Below are 25,000 nucleotides of genomic sequence, written 5' to 3'. Positions count from 1 at the left end.
TTTTCTATTCTATTCTATTCTATTCTATTCTATTCTATTCTATTCTATTCTATTCTATTCTTTTCTATTGTATTCTATTCTTTTCTATTCTATTCTATTTTTTTTTATTCTATTCTCTTCTATTCTATTCTATTCTTTTCTATACTATTCTATTCTTTTTAGTACTGTCAAAAGAATAATCGATTTTTCCCAGTACTGGGTTGCAGCTGGAAGGGTATCCGCTGCATAAAACATATGCTGGATAAGTTGGATGTTCATTCCACTGTGGCGAAAGCAGATTAATAAAAAGACTAAGCCGAAAAGAAAATAAATGAATGAAATAAATATTGTATATGCATATTTATTTTGTGTGTGTATATATATATATATATATATGTGTGTGTATATTGTACTGTCATTTATAATATAATAATATAACAAATATTTAAATTAGATATAAATATAAATATGTAAATGTAAATACATATGCAAGTATTTCTATTTCTATTTATTTTATATGTTAAACTATTCTTTAGGATGCGATTAATCATTTGACAGCCGGAATTCTATTCTATATTGCACAATATTATATATTCTATTCCGAATTCTATTCAATATTGCACAAAATTATATATTTTATAATATATATTTTATAATTCTATTCTATATTCAGTTGCACAATAAAGTGTTTCAGATTACTCAGGTAAAATATGCTTCAAATATTGCCAATAAATGTAAATCATAAGCTCATGTGCTAATATATCTGCGTTCACTCACCGGCCTCTTTGCCCTCCGTCGCCCCCTGATGTTCGTCCAGACGCAGGTCACTCAGCAGGTGCTCCAGGATCTTGTGTGGCGTCCCGGACACCACCACATACCTGCGGGACAGAGCAGAAGAAGAAGATTCTGATGGATACTCGTCCTCAGAGGAGGAACATGTGGAGCAGGAGCCGCTCCAGCAGAGTCTGTTTATAACATAATCATCCTCTTCGTCATCATCATCATCAATGAAGCGAAAGTGAGGAATATCAAAAGTCGGCACATCGTCTTCGTCTTCCAGACTGTTACTGTATTCCCAGCCTTCATCATCATCATCATAGTCTTCCTCTTCCGCCAGCACCAGCGTGACGGGTCTGAGTTTTAATAAAGTTTTGCCGTCCATCGCCGCTCCTCCAGGAGGCACATGCAGGCGGTGTCATGCCTAGCGCTGAGGTCTGTTCCTGGGCTACAGGGAGGACCGACACCCCCTGTGCGCTGGAGCTGCATAAGCTCACACTTTCTGAACGAACTGACACAAACTCTCAGAAGACATGCATGTTTAAGCAGGTTTTATGCTGCGGTGTCTCCTCAAGCACGGCAGAATGAGGAAATAAAGAGAGGAATGTGTCAGAAATATGAAGAGAGAGAGAGAGAGAGAGACACTGATTGGAGGAGGGACACTGCTTATGGATATGTAAATGAAGAGGGAGTGGTGTATTGTGTAAGGCGGCACTGCTTAAAAGTGCCATATAATAAACATCTGGGGAAAGTAACCTGTTTAATACCTAGTGAAAGCTGTATATTCAGAGATAAGTACATGAAGATGGCCATACTGTGAGCATCGAACCTCATTGTTTTCTTATTTTCAGATGGTGTAAAAACGCGGTGAAAATCAGGCCTTACAGAACAAAACCAAGACTGTTGAGGGATTATTCAATGGCATGCCTTCAACATTTGCATGTGCTTTAGGTCACATTCTATATGCCAGTTGAGTTTCAGCAGTCAAAACACAGACTGATATGTTTGATTGAAAGGCTGCGTTTGATTGGCTACAATTTTTCCTAATGAGATTACAACAATGATCAATTTCCTCCATTATTTTTTAAGTTTATCTAAGCTTATATTAAACTATATGTAAGTGGGACTTTTATTTTGAAAACAGGAGATGCAGGAAGAGCAATAAAGTTTATTTCTGAGTATATCAGGCTGTTTGCATGTGTGTGTGTGTGTGAGGGAGAGAGATCAGACAATGAGTTGCACCAGAAAGCTAGAGTGCATCAGAGCAGAGCTCGTTAATATTCATTATTACTCCAAATATGGTCAATATGCACACTGCTTAAGGATATGTAGATGAAGGGGAGGGGTTTATTGTGTAAGGGGCACTGCTTAATGATATGTAAATAAAGAGGGAGTGGTTTATTGTGTGAGGGGCACTGCTTACGGATATGTAATTGAAGGGGGAGGGCTTTATTGTGTAAGGGGGCACTGGTTTAAGATATCTAAATAAAGGGGGTGGAGTTTATTGTGTACATGGAAACTGATTTGAGATATGTAAATGAAGTGGGAGGCTTTATTGTTTCAGGGGGCACTGCTAAAGAATATGTAAAACAAGAGGGTGGGGTTTACTGTGTAATGATTCACTGCTTATGACTATGTAAATAAAAGGAGTGGAGTTTAATTTGTAAGGAAGCACTGCTGATGGATATGTAAATGAAGGGGGAAGGGTTTATAGTGTAAGGGGCACTGCTTACAGATATGTAAATGAAGGGGGAGGGCTTTATTGTGTAAGGGGGCACTGGTTTAAGATATCTAAATAAAGGGGGTGGAGTTTATTGTGTACATGGAAACTGATTTGAGATATGTAAATGAAGTGGGAGGCTTTATTGTTTCAGGGGGCACTGCTAAAGAATATGTAAAACAAGAGGGAGGGGTTTACTGTGTAATGATTCACTGCTTATGACTATGTAAATAAAAGGAGTGGAGTTTAATTTGTAAGGAAGCACTGCTGATGGATATGTAAATGAAGGGGGAAGGGTTTATAGTGTAAGGGGCACTGCTTACAGATATGTAAATGAAGGGGGAGGGCTTTATTGTGTAAGGGGGCACTGGTTTAAGATATCTAAATAAAGGGGGTGGAGTTTATTGTGTACAGGGAAACTGATTTAAGATATGTAAATGAAGAGGGAGGCTTTATTGTGTCAGGGGGCACTGCTAAAGAATATGTAAAACAAGAGGGAGGGGTTTACTGTGTAATGATTCACTGCTTATGAATATGTGAATAAAAGGAGAGGAGTTTAATTTGTAAGGAAGCACTGCTGATGGATATGTAAATAAAGGGGGAAGGGTTTATAGTGTAAGGGGCACTGCTTACAGATATGTAAATGAAAGGGGAGGGCTTTATCGTGTAAGGGGGCATTGGTTTAAGATATCTAAATAAAGGGGGTGGAGTTTATTGTGTACAGGGAAACTGGTTTAAGATATGTAAATGAAGAGGGAGGCTTTATTGTGTCAGGGGACACTGCTAAAGAATATGTAAAACAAGAGGGAGGGGGTTACTATGTAATGATTCACTGCTTATGAATATGTAAATAAAAGGAGAAGATTTTAATTTGTAAAGAAGCACTGCTGATGGATATGTAAATGAAGGGGGAAGGGTTTATAGTGTAAGGGGCACTGCTTACAGATATGTAAATGAAGGGGGAGGGCTTTATTGTGTAAGGGGGCACTGGTTTAAGATATCTAAATAAAGGGGGTGGAGTTTATTGTGTACAGGGAAACTGATTTAAGATATGTAAATGAAGAGGGAGGCTTTATTGTGTCAGGGGGCACTGCTAAAGAATATGTAAAACAAGAGGGAGGGGTTTACTGTGTAATGATTCACTGCTTATGAATATGTGAATAAAAGGAGAGGAGTTTAATTTGTAAGGAAGCACTGCTGATGGATATGTAAATAAAGGGGGAAGGGTTTATAGTGTAAGGGGCACTGCTTACAGATATGTAAATGAAAGGGGAGGGCTTTATCGTGTAAGGGGGCATTGGTTTAAGATATCTAAATAAAGGGGGTGGAGTTTATTGTGTACAGGGAAACTGGTTTAAGATATGTAAATGAAGAGGGAGGCTTTATTGTGTCAGGGGACACTGCTAAAGAATATGTAAAACAAGAGGGAGGGGGTTACTATGTAATGATTCACTGCTTATGAATATGTAAATAAAAGGAGAAGATTTTAATTTGTAAAGAAGCACTGCTGATGGATATGTAAATGAAGGGGGAAGGGTTTATAGTGTAAGGGGCACTGCTTACGGATATGTAAATGAAGGGGGGGGGCTTTATTGTGTAAGGGGGCACTGGTTTAAGATATCTAAATAAAGGGGGTGGAGTTTATTGTGTACAGGGAAACTGATTTAAGATATGTAAATGAAGAGGAAAGCTTCATTGTGTCAGGGGGCACTGCTAATGAATATGTAAAACAAGAGGGAGGGGTTTACTATGTCATGATTCACTGCTTATGAATATGTAAATAAAAGGAGTGGAGTTTAATTTGTAAGGAAGCACTGCTGATGGATATGTAAATGAAGGGGAAGGGTTTATAGTGTAAGGGCCACTGCTTATAGATATGTAAATGAAGGGGGAAGGCTTTATTGTGTAAGGGGGCACTGGTTTAAGATATCTAAATAAAGGGGGTGGAGTTTATTGTGTACAGGGAAACTGATTTAAGATATGTAAATGAAGAAGGAGGCTTTATTGTGTCAGGGGCCACTGCTAATGAATATGTAAATCAAGAGGGAGGGGTTTACTATGTAATGATTCACTGCTTATGAATATGTAAATGAAGGGGTATGGGCTAACAGTGGAAGGAGACACTGCTTACGAATATGTAAATAACAGGAGAGGAGTTTAATATGTAAGGAAGCACTGCTGATGGATATGTAAATGAAGGGGGAGGGGTTTATAGTGTATAAACTAGGGCACTGCTTATAAATATATAAATAAAGGGGGAGGGTTTTACTGTGTAAGGAGGCAATGCTTATGGGTATGTAAATGAAGCAGGGGTATTACTTTAAAAAAGGCAATACTTAAGCAAATATAAATGAAGGGGGAGGAGTTTATTGTGTAAAGGGACACTGGTTAAAGAAATGTAAATGAAGAGGGAGGAGTTTATTGTGTAAGGGGCACTGCTTAACGATATGTAAATGAAGAGGGAGGAGTTTATTGTGTAAGCAGGCACTGCTTACGGATATGTAATTCAAGAGGTTTACTGTGTAAGGAGGCACTGCTTACAGATATGTAAATGAAGGCGGAGGGGTTTACTGTGTAAGAAGGCACCACTTAAGGTTATGTAATTAAAGGGGAGTGGTTATTGCATGAGGGGGCGTGGCTCACCTCTTATCGCTGTCGTCGTCTTTGACTCCAGCTGTCTGTGGAGATGCAGGGTCTGATGGGACCCTCTGGAGAACCAGCACATCTTGACCTCGCTCCTTCAGACAGACACGAACAACACCTTCGCCCTGTGCCTGAAAGATGAACACACCACCAAATCACTCAACAATTCCCAGCTAACAAGCCTACATTGTTCAAACACAAGGATTGTTGAACTCAATAAGATGAGAATTTGCTGTTAAATTGCTGATTAGCTATTTTATGATGCCTCATTGGCATTGCAAATTGTTGATTCAACTATACAAACTATTTAAAAACACAGGGTGGGATCAAACCCAACCAGGTTTACATGCAAATTTATCCCAGCGTGTTTTTCTGTCACCAAAACGACAAGTTTCTGCTTGCATTTCTCTCACACTCAAACTCTCTCTCTCTGTCTTTGGGGAGAAACGAGAGTCTTTACAGCCACATTTAAACAACACAGTCAAGGATTTGCTAATATTTAAAGACTTAAAACACACACTGCATATTCTGCGAATATTGTATAAAGTATTATGGCTGTGTGTAATTTGAAGCACACATGAAATCCAAACCAAGGACACAAAAATGCTTCATCAATCTGTTCCTGTTGTGTTCACTCTTAAATAACACAGTAATATAAAGTCAATTCTTGCTAAATGATCTATGAATGTACAACTGAACCAAAGTGTGAAGTCAATCAGTGTTCAGCGGTGCTCTAAATAACTGTGACGCCTCTGACGTGTTTACACTTTCAGACGAGTCTGGGCAGCAGCGTTTCAGGAAGATCAAAGGCAGGAAAACAATTAGGAATATCTGAAATTACACACTCACGACAGCTATCTTTATAGGGATCTTAGGTGTATCAATATGTATACTGTACAGACTGTATATTCTACCCCTAAACCTACACTCACAGCAGCCAATCTGCACTTTTACATGTTCAAAATACTTAATTCTGTGTAATTTATAAGCTTTTTCCTTCATGAGACCAAGAATGTCCCCACAAGGTCAAAGTTAGCTAGTATTGTTATACTTGTGGGGACATAAGATTTACAAAATACACACACATCCCCATATGACCAAACAAATGTAATAATATTTACAAAATATGCATCCACATATGACCAAAAAAAGTCTCCGCAAGGTCCAAATTTGCTGGTATTGCTATACTTGTGGGGACATAAGATTTACAAAATATACACATACGCATTCACATATGACCAAATAAATGTGCCCACAAGGTCAAAATTGACTGGTTTTACTATACTTGTGGGGACATAAGATTTACAAAATACACACGCAACCACATATGACCAAATAAATGTCCACACAAGGTCAAAAATTACTGGTTTTACTATACTTGTGGGGACATAAGATTTTAAAAAATACACACATGCACTTGCACATATGACCAAAAAAAAATCGTCCCCACAAGGTCAAACTCTACTGGTATTGTTATACTTGTAGGGACATAAGATTTACAAAATACACATGCTTGACAATGTGACCAAAAAAATGTCCCCACAAGGTCAAAATTTACTGGTAATGCTATACTTGTGGGGACATAAGATAAATAAAAAAACACACACATACGCTTGCACATATGATAAAAAAATGTCACCACAAGGTCAAAATTTACTGGTATTGCTATCCTTGTGGGGACATAAGATTACAAAATACGCACACACACTGCCCATAACATTGCGTCAACTGGTTTTGTGGTTATAATCCAGCTCTCATTAAAGGCTTTACTGTGGCCTGTGGGTTTTTTATAAACTGATATACCAATGCTTTAACGACAAATTTCTGTAAGTTTCTGTAAGTCTCTTATTTATTTAATGAAAAAAATTCAGTAAAATCTGAAATATTGCGAAATATACTTACAAATAATTAAAAAAATATATTTAATGTATATTTCATATATACATATATATATATATATACACACACATATATATATACACATACATACATATACACATATATACATACACATATACACATATATACATATATACATATGCACATATGCACATATACACATATATACATATGCACATATATACATATATACAGTACATATACACATATGCACATATACACATACATACATATACACATATACACATATACACATACATACATATACACATATACACATATGCACATATACACATATGCACATATATACATACATACATATACACATACATACATATACACATATACACATATACACATACACATACATACATATACACATACATATACACATATACACATATACACATATACACATATATACATATACACATACATACATATACACATACATACATATACACATATATACATATACACATATATACATATACACATATATACATATGCACATATACACACATATATATATATATATATATATATATATATATATATATATATATATATATATATACATACACACATATACACATATACACATATGCACATATGCACATATACACACACATATATATATATATATATATATATATATATATATATATATATATATATATATATATATATATATATATATATATATACATACACACATATACACATATATACATATATACATATACACATATACACATACAGTATACACATATATACATATACACATATATACCGCTCAAAAACATTTAGGGGACACTTGGAATTACATTGTGTTGTATAAGTGTTCCTTTTATTTTTTGAGCAGTAATATATAAAAATAGAAATATAAGATAAGAAATATATTTAAAAAAATTTTTTTTTTCAATATTTCAGATTTTGTTTAATCAAATAAATAAGAGACTTACAGAAACAATAAGAAATCTCAGAATTTATATGTACTATATATTTGTTGTTCAAGTATTGGTTTATTGGTACATTTAATGAATTTAAGTTCAATTAAATGGCATTTACTTTAAAAATAGATATTATATTTTTAATAGATATTATATATTTTATAACAGTATAAATGTGTTTACAGTCCCCACTGATCAATCTACTGCATCGTTGCTGAATCCAGTATTAAATTAGCATAATAATAGAAATAGTTGTATTATTTTTACTGCTTTTGGTTAAAATTAGACTCCTTCAGTCACTTTAAAGCAATGCAGAGGCATACACTTAGCAATGTTAATAAATCACAATGACAGCAGGTAAATTTAGAAATGATATCAGTCCAGATGTGTTTAAATCCTGGAGTCAACAGTATGAACATCTGCTGTCTGAGTCACAGCATTAATACAGGACTCGTCTGAAGCAGATGTGTGTGTTTGTGTGTGTGTGCATCCGCTCACATGACTCATTTACTGAGTAAGCACCTGTGCAGGTGAATGAGCTCCTAAACTCTGCCCACTCGTGTGCATTCGTCTGTCTGGCAGCAGGTGGGCGGAGTCAGACAGGTGATCACATGCTCTAATGCAGAGCTCAAAAGTAGGTCATCTGAAGAAAATGCCTGCAGTCGCTCCTGCTTTAGGGGTAAGCTTACATGACAACAATAGTATAAAAAAAACATATTTTCTTTTGTATTATTGAAAGGGTTTGCACACAGACAATAGCACAGTCAAAACCTTTTTAAAAAAACATATACTTTTGAAAGGTCTGCATTTTCAGGCCCTCAAACCATGGTAAACGAATGAGCAAAACACCGCTTTATGCTGCAAACACTATTGTGTTGTGTAAACCTACCTTATTTTGAATAAAAAAAAAAAGAAAAGTGTTGAATGACATAAACAAATGCCTTAAAATTAAGCCCTAATGAAACTAAAACTGGAGTTTAGTGAAGCTTTTAGTTCATTTCTGTTAGTTTCATGCTCATTATAGTTTAGCAGAAAATCATGCTATACGGATATCTGTGCATTTATAAAGTGTGCTTCATTCACACAAGTGAGTGGGCTTGACAAACCACCCGTAGAATCAATTTCTCCATCTCTCTCTCTTCAAAATAATTATAGCACACTTACTCCAGCACAAACAAGTTACTTTGTATAAATATTTCAATATAAAATTTGCTCTTTATTTCCACCTCAGGATGCCCATCCCAAGGACTCTAGACTGTGCAGTGCCACTCGATCAGATCCAAGACCTGTGAAGAGATGTCTCCAACCCTACGAGGCCTTGAAGAGATGATGCCAACCCTCCAAAGACTTTAAGAATATCACAGAAACTTAAGCAACACTCAAAACGACGAGATGATCCCAAGGTTTCCATATCCTGGACCAGGCCGTATCCTGAGCAGCTACTATGGTGGTCATTGAGGAGTGGAGAACATGAGACTGATTCCTGTGACGCTCCAGGGACAGATGAGTCTTCGCTGAGGCCAGCTTCCAGCCTCCGCCGCTGAGACTGCAGCTCTGCACAAGACGTTTGGCCAGCGGAGAAATTAAAATGATCGTGCCCAACTGAGTCTGGTTTCTCTCAAGGTTTTTTTTCTTCACTTTCGCCAATTAGTGAAGTTTTTTCCCTCTCCGCTGTCGCCACTGGTTTGCATGGTTCGGGATCTACAGAGCTGCGCATCGTTGGATTTGCTCTTCAGTATTTGGACTCTCAGTAGTGATTATTAAACCACACTGAACTGAGCTCAACTGAACTTAAACACTACAAACTGAACTACACTGTTCCTATTTACTGTGACCTTTTATGTGAAGCTGCTTTGACACAATCTACATTGTAAAAGCGCTATACAAATAAAGGTGAACTGAAATACACTTCATTGAACATGTATTATACACATAGATACCACCTTTTTGAAAAGGACACTATATGTGCACTGCAGATTAACTGTTTATATACTGTTCACCCTTTACACAACATCTTAACTTTCTGATTTCAATTGTAAAATAATAACGTGCATCTTTTGTAAAGCTGCTTTGGAACAATATTATTGTGAAAAGAGCAACACAAGCTTGAAATAGCACTTGTTGTGTGTATTGCCTCTTCTTGTTGAATCGCTGAATGCCTCCTCAATACATTTCAAGCACCTTCAGGATTCAGAGCTTAGGATTTAATTACAATTCAAGAACCCAGGGTATTAAGTCATGTATGGCTTCATATGATGTACAGTTGAAGCCTCCTTTGAATCTTTTTTTAATATTTCCCAAATGATGTTCAACAGCGCAAGGAAATTTTCACAGTATGTCTGATAATATTTTTTCTTCTGGAGAAAGTCTTATTTGATTTATTTCAGCTAGAATGAATACAACAGACACTTTTACTCTGCTGGCACTGCATTTATAAGCAAGTAATGGTACTTTTACTGAAGTATGATGTTTCAGTACTCTTTCCACCACTGTTTATAACGGGTTTATTCCTGTCAGATGTGGAAGCCATCATTAGATTCATTAGATTAACAGTCATCACGCCTCAAATTTACAGACACTTTAATAATTATGCTTGCCTTGTTGGCTGTGATGTAAAATAAACACTAGTAGCCTTTTTAAACAAGAACAAGCCAAGTATGTCTCAACACACTGCCATTTTCCATTAAAAAAATACATCACAGGCCATTTCACGAGCTCCAATCCCACTGAAATGTCATAAATGTGAGTGTTTGGACACACACTGACCCCTGTGTGTGACAACAGTACAATGCTATCGACATAATCATTCTCGGCTCAGACAAACTGCCCACAGGCATACAAAACCCCGGACAGAATGTTCTGGAAAATGTTCAGTATATGTCTGGTAGCAATACGAACTGCACACTTCCTTCCCTGAACGACCTTCAGCAGGGAAAACGCAGCCTGTCTCAATCCTCCAGGGACTCGGAGTGATGATTGGTCATTTCAGACACCCTCCCGCAGAGTGAAGCATGCTGGGACGCCGCAGGAGTCGTCTGTCAATCACTAGACCACCGGCGACAGGAGACGGATGGATTATGACAGACAGACAGACAGAAGGACAGGCAGACGGATGGATGTGCAGATGAATCGACAGACATAGAGATAGACGAATGGAGAGACAGTCAGGCACAGATTGACATACAGACAGACTGACAGATGGACAGACAGACAGACAGACAGACAGACAGACAGACAGACAGACAGACAGACAGACAGACAGGCAGACAGAAAAACAGATGGAGAGACGGAGAGACAGACAGTTGGACAGACAAATAGAGAGAGAGACAGACAGACAGACAGACAGACAGACAGACAGACAGACAGACGGACAGACAGACGGACAGACAAATAGAGAGACAGACAGATAGACAGACAGTCAGACAGATGGACACACAGACAGACGGATAGACAGACAGACAGATAGACAGACAGAAGGACGGATGGACGGACAGACAGACAGACAGACAGACAGTCAGACAGATGGACACACAGACAGACAGATAGACAGACAGATAGAGAGACAGACAGATAGACAGTCAGACAGATGGACACACCGACAGACAGATAGACAGTCAGACAGATGGACACACAGACAGACAGATAGACAGACAGACAGATGGACAGATGGATAGAAGGACAAATAGAAAAACAGATTGACAAACAGATGGAGAGACAGACATCTAGATAGAAAAATAGACAGACAGACAGACAGACAGACAGACAGAGAGATGACCAGACAGACAGACGGACAGACAGACAGATAGATAGACAGACTGACAGACAGAAAGAAAGACAGACAGATGGACAGACAAACAGACAGATGGACAGACAGACAGACGGACAGAGATAGACAGATGATAGGCAGATAAACAGACAGACAGATAGACAGATAGATGGACAGGCAGAGACACACAGACAGATACATAGATGGACAGATAAGCAGTTGGGCTGACAGACAGACAGACAGACAGACAGACAGACAGACAGACGGTCAGACAGATGGAGAGACAGACAGATAGACAGTCAGACAGATGGACACACCGACAGACAGATAGACAGTCAGACAGATGGACACACAGACAGACAGATAGACAGACAGACAGATGGACAGATGGATAGAAGGACAAATAGAAAAACAGATTGACAAACAGATGGAGACAGACATCTAGATAGAAAAATAGACAGACAGACAGACAGACAGACAGACAGACAGACAGACAGACAGACAGACAGACAGATGACCAGACAGACAGACGGACAGACAGACAGACAGATAGATAGACAGACTGACAGACAGAAAGAAAGACAGACAGATGGACAGACAAACAGACAGATGGACAGACGGAAAGACAGACAGACAGATGGACAGAAAGTTGGACAGTAAGGCAGACAGTTAGATGGACAGAAAGGCAGACAGATAGACAGACGGACATATAGCCGAACAGTAAGGTAGGTGATGGACAGATAGACAAAAAGATGGATGGACAAACAGTCAGACATGTGGTGCAAAAATGACCTCTGACTTCTAAATAAAGGTTGGTTTATGTTGTTACTTAACTGGAATTCCCATTCCAAAAAAGAAACAAACCTCCTGAACATTCCAAAAATACTCTCCAGTCTGACCCCAAATTATTCACTCCGGAACAAACATGGACTGTTTCCCAAACATCCCTTCCAAAGCAAACGCAGATATCAGATGAAGCCTGCGCCGCTCCTCCCTGCAAATATGTTTATAAAAAGCAAAGCTAATAAGATTCTACTGCGTTACGTAATTCCACAGAAAAACACCTACAGTAACAAACACCATGCCAGATGCTGCTGGGAAAAAATGGAAGCGATGCAAAATGATAACAAATAGTTTATCAGCGATGGCCGTATTCCTCTCGAGCCTTTCCAAAATCAACAGCCATCTCTCGAGGGAGTGAATGCACTGAAGACCTGCTGCACTGTACTTACGCAAAACATTGTGTAAACACAGAAAGAATATCATTTAAATGTCAGTTAAGCACACCATGAAAGCCTGAAACATGTATATTTTATCACCGAGCTGGCTGTGAGAGCCTTACGTAACACAGGAAAGCAGCGAATGGGCTTTTATGAAAGTTCTGCAGAGACAAAATGGTGAAATAAAATCTGCTTTCAAAGAAGACGCATGAGGATGATACAACAGGTCAACTATGTGGTTTGGCACCGTTATGACATCCTATCTGACCACAGACTGACCAGAGATCATAATGAGGGTTCACTGTTCCACCGGCTAAACCAGATTACAGTATGTTATAATAACCACAGCAGACAGACGAAACCAGATCGTCCCATCCTCCAGGAAAACCCCATCCCTCGCACTCCGGGATATGACCTCATCACCCGATCTCCTCCAAACCTCCATCTGCTTTAGTCTTCCTCTTGCTCTTACGTTTACATGCTCGCATTTGCCAGATGCTTTAATTCAAAGTGACTTGCAGGAGTTTATGAACTGAACCCATTCTTATCATTGATAAAGGAATGCTTCTTTATAGCTCTTTAAACTTTTTTTATTTACCAATTATGTTCCCTTTTAAGGACCAATAAGTATAATTCTCGCTTTAAAGGGCACATAGTTTACCTCTTTTTTATGATTTAATATTAATATTATGGTTCTTCTGAGTGTGCCAGTTTAGGTTCAGTTTAAAACACAATTCAGATTTGTTTATTATAATGTGTTAAAAAGTGTCATGTTGGGGGCGTGTCCACAGTTCGCTGATTTATGGGTGTGTTGCTTCACATGTAAATTAGTTTCGGCTTCCCGCCAACGTAACAAGGGGGCGGGGCCATAAGCTCACCCGCTCTGCGTTTGAATATCATAAATATCATAAAGATTTTGCTATTTTTAAGGGTAACAGTTTTTCACAATGTTTCAGTTTTTACTGTATTTTAACTGTAATCAAATTTCCTAAATGCATGTTACTCTCTTATGTAATGCTTCATATGTATCTTGTTTGCCAATAAATTAAATTATAAAATTCATTAAGAGCCATTTTTAAGAGTTAAAGTTTTCCCACAATATTACTGTATTTTTACTGTACTCAAATTTCTTAAATCCTCCCTTTAAATGCATAAGTTACTCTCTTCTGTAATGCTTCATATTTATAATAGCTTTTTTTAAGTGTTAAAAATTAGAAGCAACAAGAATTTTCTTCTTAAAGATTCATAAATATCATAAAGATTTTGCTATTTTTAAGGCTAACAGTTTTTCACAATGTTTCTGTTTTTACTGTATTTTAACTGTAATCAAATTTCCTAAATGCATTTTACTCTCTTATGTAAATTAAATTATAAAATAATTTTAAGAGTTAAAGTTTTCCCACATTTTACTGTATTTTTACTGTACTGAAATCCTCCTTTTTATGCAATGCTTTATATGTATAACTGCTTTTTTATTTTGGAGTTGATGAATTGGTCAAAGCAGTTGTGCTAAAATTAAAGGCAGCAAGAAATTCTTCTCATCTTCATAAATATCATAAAGATTTGTTTAAAGTTTGGCTATTTTTAAGGGTAACAGTTTTCACAATGTTTCTGTTTTTACTGTATTTTTACTGTAAACAAATATCTTTAATCCTATTCAAATGCATACGTTATTCTCTAATTTAATGCTTCATTTGTATCTATTTTTTGATGAACAGGACACGAGCAGTTGTGTTAAATGACAGGCCAGTGTTAGTGTTAAATGTTATCTTTTCCCAATAAATTATGTTATAAAATTCATTGAGAGCCATTATTAAGACTCAAAGATTTCCCACAATATTACTGTATTTTTACTGTACTCAAATTTCTTAAATCCTACCTTCTTATGTAATACATCATATGTATAGTTGTATTTTTTTATTTTGGAGATGAATTGGTCAAAGCAGTTGTGTTATAAATTTTAGGGCAGCAAGTATTTTTTACATCTTCATAAATATCATAAAGATTTGTTTAAAGTTTTGCTATTTTTAAGGGTATCAGTTTTCCCAATATTTCTGCTTTTACTGTATTTTTACTGTAAACAAATATCTTAAATCCTATTCAAATGCATACGTTATTCTCTAATTTAATGCTTCATTTGTATATTTTTTGATGAACAGGACACGAGCAGATGTGTTAATGACAGGCCAGTGTTTGTGTTAAATGTTATCTTTTGCCAATAAATTACATTATAAAATGCATTGAGAGCCATTTTAAGAGTCAAAGTTTTCCCACGATATTACCGTATTTTTACTGTAATCAAATTTACTGAATATTCCCTTTAAAACGCACAAGTTATTATCTTATTTAATGCTTCATATATATCTTTTTGCCAATAAATTACATTATAAAATGCATTGAGAGGCAATTTAAGAGTCAAAGTTTTCCTACGATATTACTGTATTTTTACTGTCATCAAACTTACTGAATCCTCCCTTTAAAACGCACAAGTTATTATCTTATTTAATGCTTCATATATATCTTTTTGCCAATAAATTACGCTATAAAATGCATTGAGAGCCAATTTAAGAGTCAAAGTTTTCCCACGATATTACTGTATTTTTACTGTAATCAAACTTACTGAATCCTCCCTTTAAAACGCACAAGTTATTATCTTATGTAATGCTTCTTATATATCTTTTTGCCAATAAATTACGCTATAAAATGCATTGAGAGCCATTTTAAGAGTCAAAGTTTTCCCACGATATTACCGTATTTTTACTGTAATCAAATTTACTGAATCCTCCCTTTAAAACACACAAGTTATTATCTTATGTAATGCTTCTTATATATCTTTTTGCCGTTAAATTACGCTATAAAATGCATTGAGAGCCAATTTAAGAGTCAAAGTTTTCCTACGATATTACTGTATTTTTACGGTAATCAAATTTACTGAATCCTCCCTTTAAAATGCACAAGTTATTATCTTATTTAATGCTTCATATATATCTTTTTGCCATTAAATTACGCTATAAAATGCATTGAGAGCCATTTTTATATAATTATTTTTAGGGGTTTTTCACCTTTATTATGATAGGACAGTAGAGATTTCAGACAGGAAAGCATTGGGAGCAGAGAGAGGGGAAGGATCGGCAAAGGACCTCGAGACGGGAATCGAACTCTGGTTGCCGTGAGCACATCTGTGCTATATGTCAGCGCACAGTACCACTAGGCTATTGGCGCTGACAGAGCCATTTTTAAGAGTCACATTTTTCTTACAATATTACTGTATTTTTACTGTACTTACATTTCTTAAATCCTCCTCTCTTATGTAATGCTTTATTTGTATAGTTGCTTTTTTTTGCAGTTGATGAATGGTTCAAAGCAGTTGTGTTAAATGACAGTCATTTTCAAGAGTCAAAGTTTTCCCCCAATATTACTGTATTTTTACTGTACTCAAATTTCCTAAATCCTGCCCTCTTATGTAATGCGTCATATGTATAACAGCTTATTTTTTTTGGAGTTGATGAGAAGGATACAAGCAGTTGTGTTAAATGGCAGGCCAGTGTTTATTGCGCTACTAATGACAGTGTGTAAGCTGCAGTCATCGGGCAGAGGTGTGTGTTTAAGCGTCGGCCTCCACCTGTCCTGCGGGTCAGCGGTTTATTCTCACGCAGGGTGGAGAACCAGTCCAGAGACCTCGCTGACGCAAAGAAGGAAAGGCCAGAGGAAGCACTCAGTGTTCCCTTCCTGTGTTTCTGCACAGTGAGTAAGTGTGTGTGTGTGATAAGTGTGTGCTGTTTCGTATCCTTAATTATGGCAGAAAGTTGCAGAGAAAACTCCCATGTTCCTGGAATAACCAAAGGGCACAATATTTACTCTTAACAATACAAAAACAGCCCAAACACACACAAACTCCACCAAGAGTCACAGCCCGACCCCTGCTCTCTGTATGGGATCCGGGAAAGGAAATCCCATTATGTAAGCAGGAGAATGATTTGATTGCAAAGGCTGCATAAAGATCCTTTTAGGAAAAAGATAGATGAATGAATCTCTAATGGAAGAATTGCTAGTGCGAGAGACTCTGTGGGCTCTATTTTGACGATCCATGCGCAAAGTGTAAAGCGCAGAGCGCAAACGCATTAAGGGCGTGTCAGAATCCACTTTTGCTATTTTAAGGACGCCCTGGCGCATGGTCTAACAGGGTTGAGCGTATTCTCTTAATGAATTATAGGTGTGTTTTGAGAATAAACCAATCAGAGTCTCATCTCCCATTCCCTTTAAGAGTCAGTTGCGCCATAGCGCATTTGCTATTTACATGACGGACTTTGTAAGTGTCTAGCTTTACTAGAGAGAAAACAGTTAAACAGAGCATCTACAGCGCGAGAATGAGAGATGAGCCTCCTCATTCTTTACTTTCGCTTTCACTCTCGTGGATAGGGAAACGTGTTGTACACACAGACATCCATTAGTCCTACATGATTAATTTCGTTTATTAAGCGCAAAGATTTGTTTCAAAACTATTTCTAAATTCAGTTCTAATTTCCAGCAAACCAATAAATGAACAATAATAATGAAGTGTGGTCAAACAACTGAGTTATATCCAAATACACATGATACACATGATATGCCCCATATGGTCTAAAACCTGACAGATGGACAAATCTAAGCTTGTTTTTAATAAAACAAATATAAATATGCATATAATAAATAACACTGCTAATAATGATAACATTATACAAAAGCAAATTGTTATGAATAAACTGAAAAAGCCCCCCGAGATGAAGAAGCATGAAAGTACGGTTTTTATATTTATGTAGGCTAGAAAATAATAATTTTTGTAATTTTTTAATCCTTTAATTATTTTTCATCTGTAAAGATATTTGCGTATTGCTGTACATCTTGTGTGTATTAGGCAATGTGTAAGCGAGACGCACAACTAACGCGCTCTGCGCAGAACAATAGACCAGCTTTGATCTGGTCTATTGAACCGTCTATTTAAGTTCCTCAAGGTGCCAGCAATGCGCCTCAACACGCCTCCTTTTTTAGATCAGAACGCCTATGGGTGCACATATGAACGCAAATGCATTTGCTATTTAAACAGCGTGGCGCAAAACGTCAAAACGACTCTTGCACCGAGCTGCAACTAGCAAACAACAATTGCGTCGCGCCTTGCGCCGGGTGTATAATAGGGTCGTGACATTACATGATATTTATTTCATCTTGTCTCTATCTAACGACTCTTCTGTCGTTTGAATCTATCAGGTAGCGTGTCACAGCATCAGTACACTGCTTTAATCTTTCACTTTCACGCTTAGTAAATTTAGCGAAAACCTCAGATACTCTTGGTTGGTTCCTGTTGGTTGTGCACCTTTTTTACCAACCCAGTTTGTCGATGTCATTATAACGACACAGATCACTCTGCCTATTCATGCAAGAGTCCTGTGGAAAAAGTGATTGACAAATGATAACTGTTTCATAATTCATAATTAATTCACCACAGCCTAAGACGACGATGTCATCATCCACATTAGACATCATACAATTCCAAATTGGTCAACATTGCTCAACCCTAATAGCTAAGCGTTTTTTAAAATTATATATGTTGTTCTATTTTCTATAGCTATATTCTCAACTCAGGCATATTCTGAAAACACACCTCTACAGACGTTTCTGGTGACCGCGAAATACGTCCCGGTGGCATATTTTTCTGCAGTTTTTGGCCGCTGTGTACACTTTTTAAGATCTCAAATTTCCCTCGCAAGTGCCATTCGCGCCTGCTGTTCTCGCGTAAACCCACCAGAGGCCGCTGTCGACTCACTTTTTGGCTGACTGAGTGAACGATCGACTAACCCACCCTTCCCTAAACCAAACCAATTTTAGCGATTGACCCGCCCACCCACTTCCCTAAACCCAACCAACACATTTCAAAAGCAATCCAAAAAAAGAAAAGCCCTCGTCTGATTTTTTTTTACCACGTTTTCTGATTTTACCACATTCTCACTCTGTTATTTACTTGTTTATTTTATTTTTTTGGATTCTGTTTTCATTTATCCTGCTTTCTGAAACCATTTCTTCACCAGACTCGAATCCCCTCGTCGTGGTCAACTCCTCTCTGCGTCTCAAGTCCCCCGACGTACATGGCGTGCTAACGGGACAAACTGGTTGCAGCCGGAATGCCGCCCATACGGAGGTAAGTGGTTAGCTGGTAATCGCGAAAGGTAGCGTTCATTTAAAAAAAAAAACGAAATGCAGCCATACGTACCTCTGGCTAAGTAATTCGTGTTTTCCGAATGAGCCTGTGTTGTATATTCTCCATATCTAAAGTTTTAAATATCTTATATTTGTTCTTATAGCCACAACTTCTATTTCTATATCTAAAACTGTCTGTGTTTTCACTTCTTATCATACATTTGGTTCTTATTGGTGTCGCTTTAGTTTTTTATAGTCACTGATGATTGTATAAGCATTTTACTGCATATTGTACTGCATATGACTTGTGTTTATGACAAATAAAATTTGAATTTAAAAACCTGTCAATCACACGAGATCCTCCAATAGCAAACCATAACCACTCAATCGATTCCCCATGGATAAAATCAAGCCCCGCCCACAAGTGTCCTTGTTCTAGAAGAGTAAACAGCACGTAAACTCATTCATCATTCGTTAGTTTTCCTTCGACTTAGCCCCTTATTTAACAGTGGTCGCCACAGCGGAATGAACCACCAATTATTCCAACATATGTTTTACACAGGCCCTTCCAGCTGCAACACAGTAGTGAGAAACAGCTATATACGCTCACATTCAAACACACACTCATTCACTACGGCCAATTCCCCTATAGGGCATGTGTTTGGACTGTGGGGGAAACCGGAGCACCCGGAGGAAACCCACGCCAACACGAGGAGAACATGCAAAGTCCACACAGAAACGCCAAGTAGTCCAGCAGGTGCTCAAACCAGTGACCTTCTTGCTATGAGGCGACAGTTCTAACCACTGAGCCACCATGCAGCCGCACCTAAACTCACTACTTCACAAATCACAACAGCGTCTGTTAATCTAAAAGATGAATGTTCCCTGATGCATATATAACGTAATAAACAGCAGAAAATGAGCCGCTAACGGAGCCCAGAGGGAAACTTCACACAGAAGTGAGCAGAGCTTATGAGAGGCATTAGTCATGAGAAAAGTTTAATCCGTTCAGAGGGAAACCAGGACTGCCTGCGACTCAGAGATCCACCAAACTCCAGACAGAGAGATCGCAAACTGAGACAAGTCCAGCCACGCTGAGGCCATCACAGCTTCATGTTACACTGTGATTTACTGAAGACTCGCAGACAAGCAGAACACAGACACATCAAAGCACACACCAGGAGACAACCATCAACACACACTCTTACTATTGTTGGGTTTTTGTGTTGGAGATGTTTGTAAAATGCTCAGCTTTTTCTTGAAGGATCTTTAATATTTCTTTTAGTCTGAGAATTTTTTTTTACTAGTAACACAGCATGTTTACAGATGAAGTATGTTACTTTAAAGAATAATTTGTAGAATTAGTTGATTCAGCCAATGAGAAACTTAAAAAAAATAAAATAAAATAAAATAAATAAATAAATAATAATTATAAATCATCTTTGTTGATTTGTTGTTGTTATATTAATATGATTATTATTATTATGGCTATAAATATATTACAATTATTTATTTTCAAAATAAAATGGTGTAAATAATATTAATGGTGTAAAATAGTAATAATAATAATAATAATAATAATAATAATAATAATAATAATAATAATAATAATAATAATAATAATAATAATAATAATAATAATAATAATAAATAACAACAATAATAATAATAATAATAATAATGTTGTTATTTACACCATTTTATTTTGAAAATAAATAATTAATATATTTATAGAAATAATAATAATATTACAACAACTAATCAATTAATCACATAATAACAACAATAATAATAATAATAATAATAATAATAATGTGAATTATTATTTCTATAAATATATTAGTTATTCATTTTAAAAAGTTGTGTAAATAACAACAACCATATTATTATTATTATTTTTTATTATTATTGTTATTATTATTACTATTTTACACCATTAACACTATTTACACCATTTTAAAAAAATAAATAATTGTAATATATTTATAGAAATAATAATAATAATAATAATAATAATAATAATAATAATATTGTTATTTACACTATTTTATTTTGAAAATAAATAATTAATATATTTATAGAAATAATAATAATCTTACAACAACAAATCAATCAATCACATAATAATAATAATAATAATAATAATAATAATAATAATAATAATAATAATAATAATAATAGTAATAGTAATAGTAATAATAATAATAATAATAATAATAATAATAATAACAACAACAATAATGATGTGGTTGTTTAATTGATTTGTTGTATTATTAACATTATTATTTCTATAAATATATTAGTTATTTATTTAAAAAAATTGTGTAAATAACAACAACCATATTATTATTCTTATTTTTATTATTATTGTTATTATTATTATTACTATTTTACACCATTAATGCTATTTACACCATTTTATTTTGAAAATAAATAATAATAATAATAATAATAATAATAATAAGAAGAAGAATAATAATCTAACAACAACAAATCAATCAAAGATTATTTATTTATTTATTTTCAAGTTTCTCATTAGCTGAATCGACTAATTATACTACTACTACTACTACTACTACTACTACTACTAATAAAAAAGTTGTTTTAAACAAAGTTGTCAAAAATGAACAAACCAGCTGTTTTTTTTTTCAATTCAAATATAAATTACACAGTTAACCCCAAATGTTTGACCTAACATTGGGTTAGACAACCCAGCATTTTTAGAGAGTAATAATAATTTATTTAGCACAACAAATGATCATGAAAACAGCTGTATAATTAATGATAAAACACTGTACTTTAATGAAATTGTAAATCATTTATTGTTATATTCGTCTCATTACTTCACATTACTGCACAAAAAATAGAATAATTTATAAGACAATTGAAAATTATTGATCTGTAAGTAAAATAAATACATTTGATAAAAATTAAATAATTATAGAAATAAATGAATTTGATAAAAATGTAGTAATTTGATAAAAATTATTGACCTGTAACATATTAAAATCGGTTTTCTGCATTGAATTAAAATTGTTTTGTGACAAATAAAAAATTAGAAACTATATTAACCTGCATGTGCACTTTAGAAAAGTTTTAAAGAACCTTCAACAAGTGGATATGGAGAGTCTCCACACTTGACCTGATAATCTGACCCCCTGACCTGCTGTTTTAACAAGCACACAGACTCAGACGAGAGTGTTTTACATCCTACCTGAGCGGATCGGTCCGGCAGCCGGTAGTTCTGGTTCTGAAGGAAGCGATATCCGTCTTTGGCCAGACGCTGGACCATCTCCAGGCGGGAGAAATCATCTGGGGCGCGGAGAGCACAGACGCCAGCCTGCTGGAGAACCGGAGGCAGAGAAAACAGATACTTCAATCCACAACCCCACGACATCACACACACACACTCAACACGTGGCTTCAGGGATGGATGGAATCAGTGTGTGTGAAGCAGAGCAGAGATCATACACTCCATTCTGCACATCTGAACCAACAAGCTCCTGTCTTACACACTCTAAACGCATGTGAGTGTGTTTGAAAGAGAGAGAGAGAGAGGTGTGTGTCTATGATGCTCCACCTATGTGGAGGCAGAGAGTGGGTGTGGCTCTTTCCATATATAGGCAGAGAGTGGGTGTGTCTGTGTGACTCTGCCCATATATAGCAAGCGAGGTGCCTGTGGCTGTGTGGATCCACCCATATATAGGAAGGAAGCGGGTGTGGCTTTGTGACTCCACCTTCAGGAGGCGGGGAATAAGCATGACAACATCTACAGCGTACAGAAGTTTAGAGAAAAAGCAAACTTTTGATAGATGTGGTATATTCAGGCATGTTTTGCATATAAAAGTACTCTATGTTCACTTTATTTGTTTGCATTTAGTTTCAAATGATTTATTATTACTTTAGGAAATTAAATGGACTTTGTAGAGGAAAACACTAGTGTTGTTACACTAAAACTACACAAGTAAACTAGTAAATTATTATATATTTTTTACTTTATATAAAACACTAAAAAGTATTCATTAATTGAGCTGAAGCAAATGCTGAAGTAAACTGAAGGTCTCCAATGACTATCTGGAAATAAATAAAACAGTCAAACTAGAAAAAAAACATAAAATAAAACATTGAAAACTTCTAAAAATGAAAAAAAAAGTGATTAAAACTAAATAAATACCTAATACAATACCAAAAGAGCATAAAAATTCACTTAAAATAACAAAATGATAACTAATTTTAAATATGAATATCAATAATATTATAATATTTGCAATTTTTGATTTAATTTGTTAATATTATATTAATTTTTAATTAATATGACAACATAAATGACAACTAAAATAACACTGCTAGTAACTAAAACTAAAATGATGAAACTTGTTTGTCTAAACAAAAATCTGAGAAATATGAAACGTTGCCAGCTAACTGAAATACAAACTTCACAAAGTTATTATAATCAATTATAACAATAGTAATTTTTACAAAACAATCTAATAATAGTAGGTAGTAGGTAGTCCTGTCGCCTCACAGCAAGAAGGTTGCTGGTTCAATCCTTGGCTAGGTCAGTTGGCATTTCTGTGTGGAGTTTGCATGTTCTCCCTGCGTTCTCGTGGGTTTCCTCCTGGTGCTCTGGTTTCACAGTCCAAAAACAAGCGGTACAGGTGAATTGGGAAGGCTAAATTGTCCATAGAGTATGAGTGTGAATGAGTGTGTGTGGATGTTTCCCAGGGATGGGTTGCGGCTGGAAGGGCATCCGCTGCGTAAAACATGTGCTGGATAATTTGGCAGTTTATTCCACTGTGCTGACCCTTAATTAATAAAGGGACTAGGCCGAAAAGAAAATAAATGAATGAATGAATGTATACAATAATATTAATAATAATAATAATAATAATAATAATAAAAATAAACATACTTATTTCATTTTATTAGCTTGTTTTATTTATATTTATTAAAAGATATATTTTTGTTCATTTTGTACTTCAACTTTGTGCAGTTTGTATTTCAGTATATAAAAATAAAAACAATTACAACATTTAAAAATATATTTAAAAATAAGAGAATATATGAGATAGTGGGAAAAATAAATAAATAAATAAATAAATGTAAAAAGTTATTAATCTATTTTTATCTTTTTTACAATTATTATTACTATATATTATTATAATATTTATTATTTTATTTTTATTTTATTTATTTATTTTTGTAATTAATTAACAAATTTTTATTTTATTTATATATTTTTTGTAATTAATTAATTAATTAATTTTTATTTATTATATTTTTATTTCATTTATTTTATTTATTTATTTTTTGCAATTAATTAATTTATAAATTTTTTTTCATTTATTTAATTTATTAATTTATTTCAATTTATTATATTTATTTATTTTATCTAAAATTATTTATTTGTATTTATTTATTTTATTATTTTTTTTATGAATTTATTGTATTATTTTACTATTTTCCTTAGAGGTCAGTATATTGTATATATGTAAATCATAACTGTATATGTGTATACTTGTTTGTCTGTTCATATTATTGTGTTTAGCTCCAGTAATATTCACACTGTATGTTTTATTGAGTCTTTCTCTGCATAAAGCAATGCAAATAACCTCTATTTGTCTATTTGCATTGCTTTATGTAAAAAAATAATATAAAAAAAAATAATAATAGAGTATTTAAAAAACCCTCCTGAAACAACGCTGCGAGTAAAGCAGAGCCAGCAGATGAAGAGATCAGAACAATGGTGTTTTTCTGTGCACACATCTGCACTATCACACACAGATAAAGGCTTCGGTCTGTTCATCACTTATCAGCCATCATCAGAGTCCGGCCAGCCGCGGGTTTGTTTATTCAGCGCTGTGTTTGGATT

General features: G+C 35.3%; 1 protein-coding gene across 1 annotated transcript in view; it reads right to left on the bottom strand.

Moving 5' to 3' along the window:
• Window positions 1-25,000, bottom strand: part of rapgef5a (Rap guanine nucleotide exchange factor (GEF) 5a) — a 107,748-nt gene that overhangs the window by 32,099 nt on the left and 50,649 nt on the right. The window contains exons 9-11 of the mRNA XM_056479973.1: window positions 22,343-22,471; window positions 5,120-5,250; window positions 757-857 (exon numbers count right to left, since the gene is read on the bottom strand). Coding sequence (XP_056335948.1) covers window positions 757-857; window positions 5,120-5,250; window positions 22,343-22,471 — 361 coding nt within the window. The remainder of the gene's footprint in view (window positions 1-756; window positions 858-5,119; window positions 5,251-22,342; window positions 22,472-25,000) is intronic.

This window comes from Danio aesculapii, chromosome 19, assembly GCF_903798145.1.
Source record: "Danio aesculapii chromosome 19, fDanAes4.1, whole genome shotgun sequence".
In the NCBI taxonomy this organism is placed as follows: Eukaryota; Metazoa; Chordata; class Actinopteri; order Cypriniformes; family Danionidae; genus Danio; species Danio aesculapii.
Note: the sequence above shows the minus strand (reverse complement) of the source record. Positions and strands in the feature narration are given on the sequence as shown.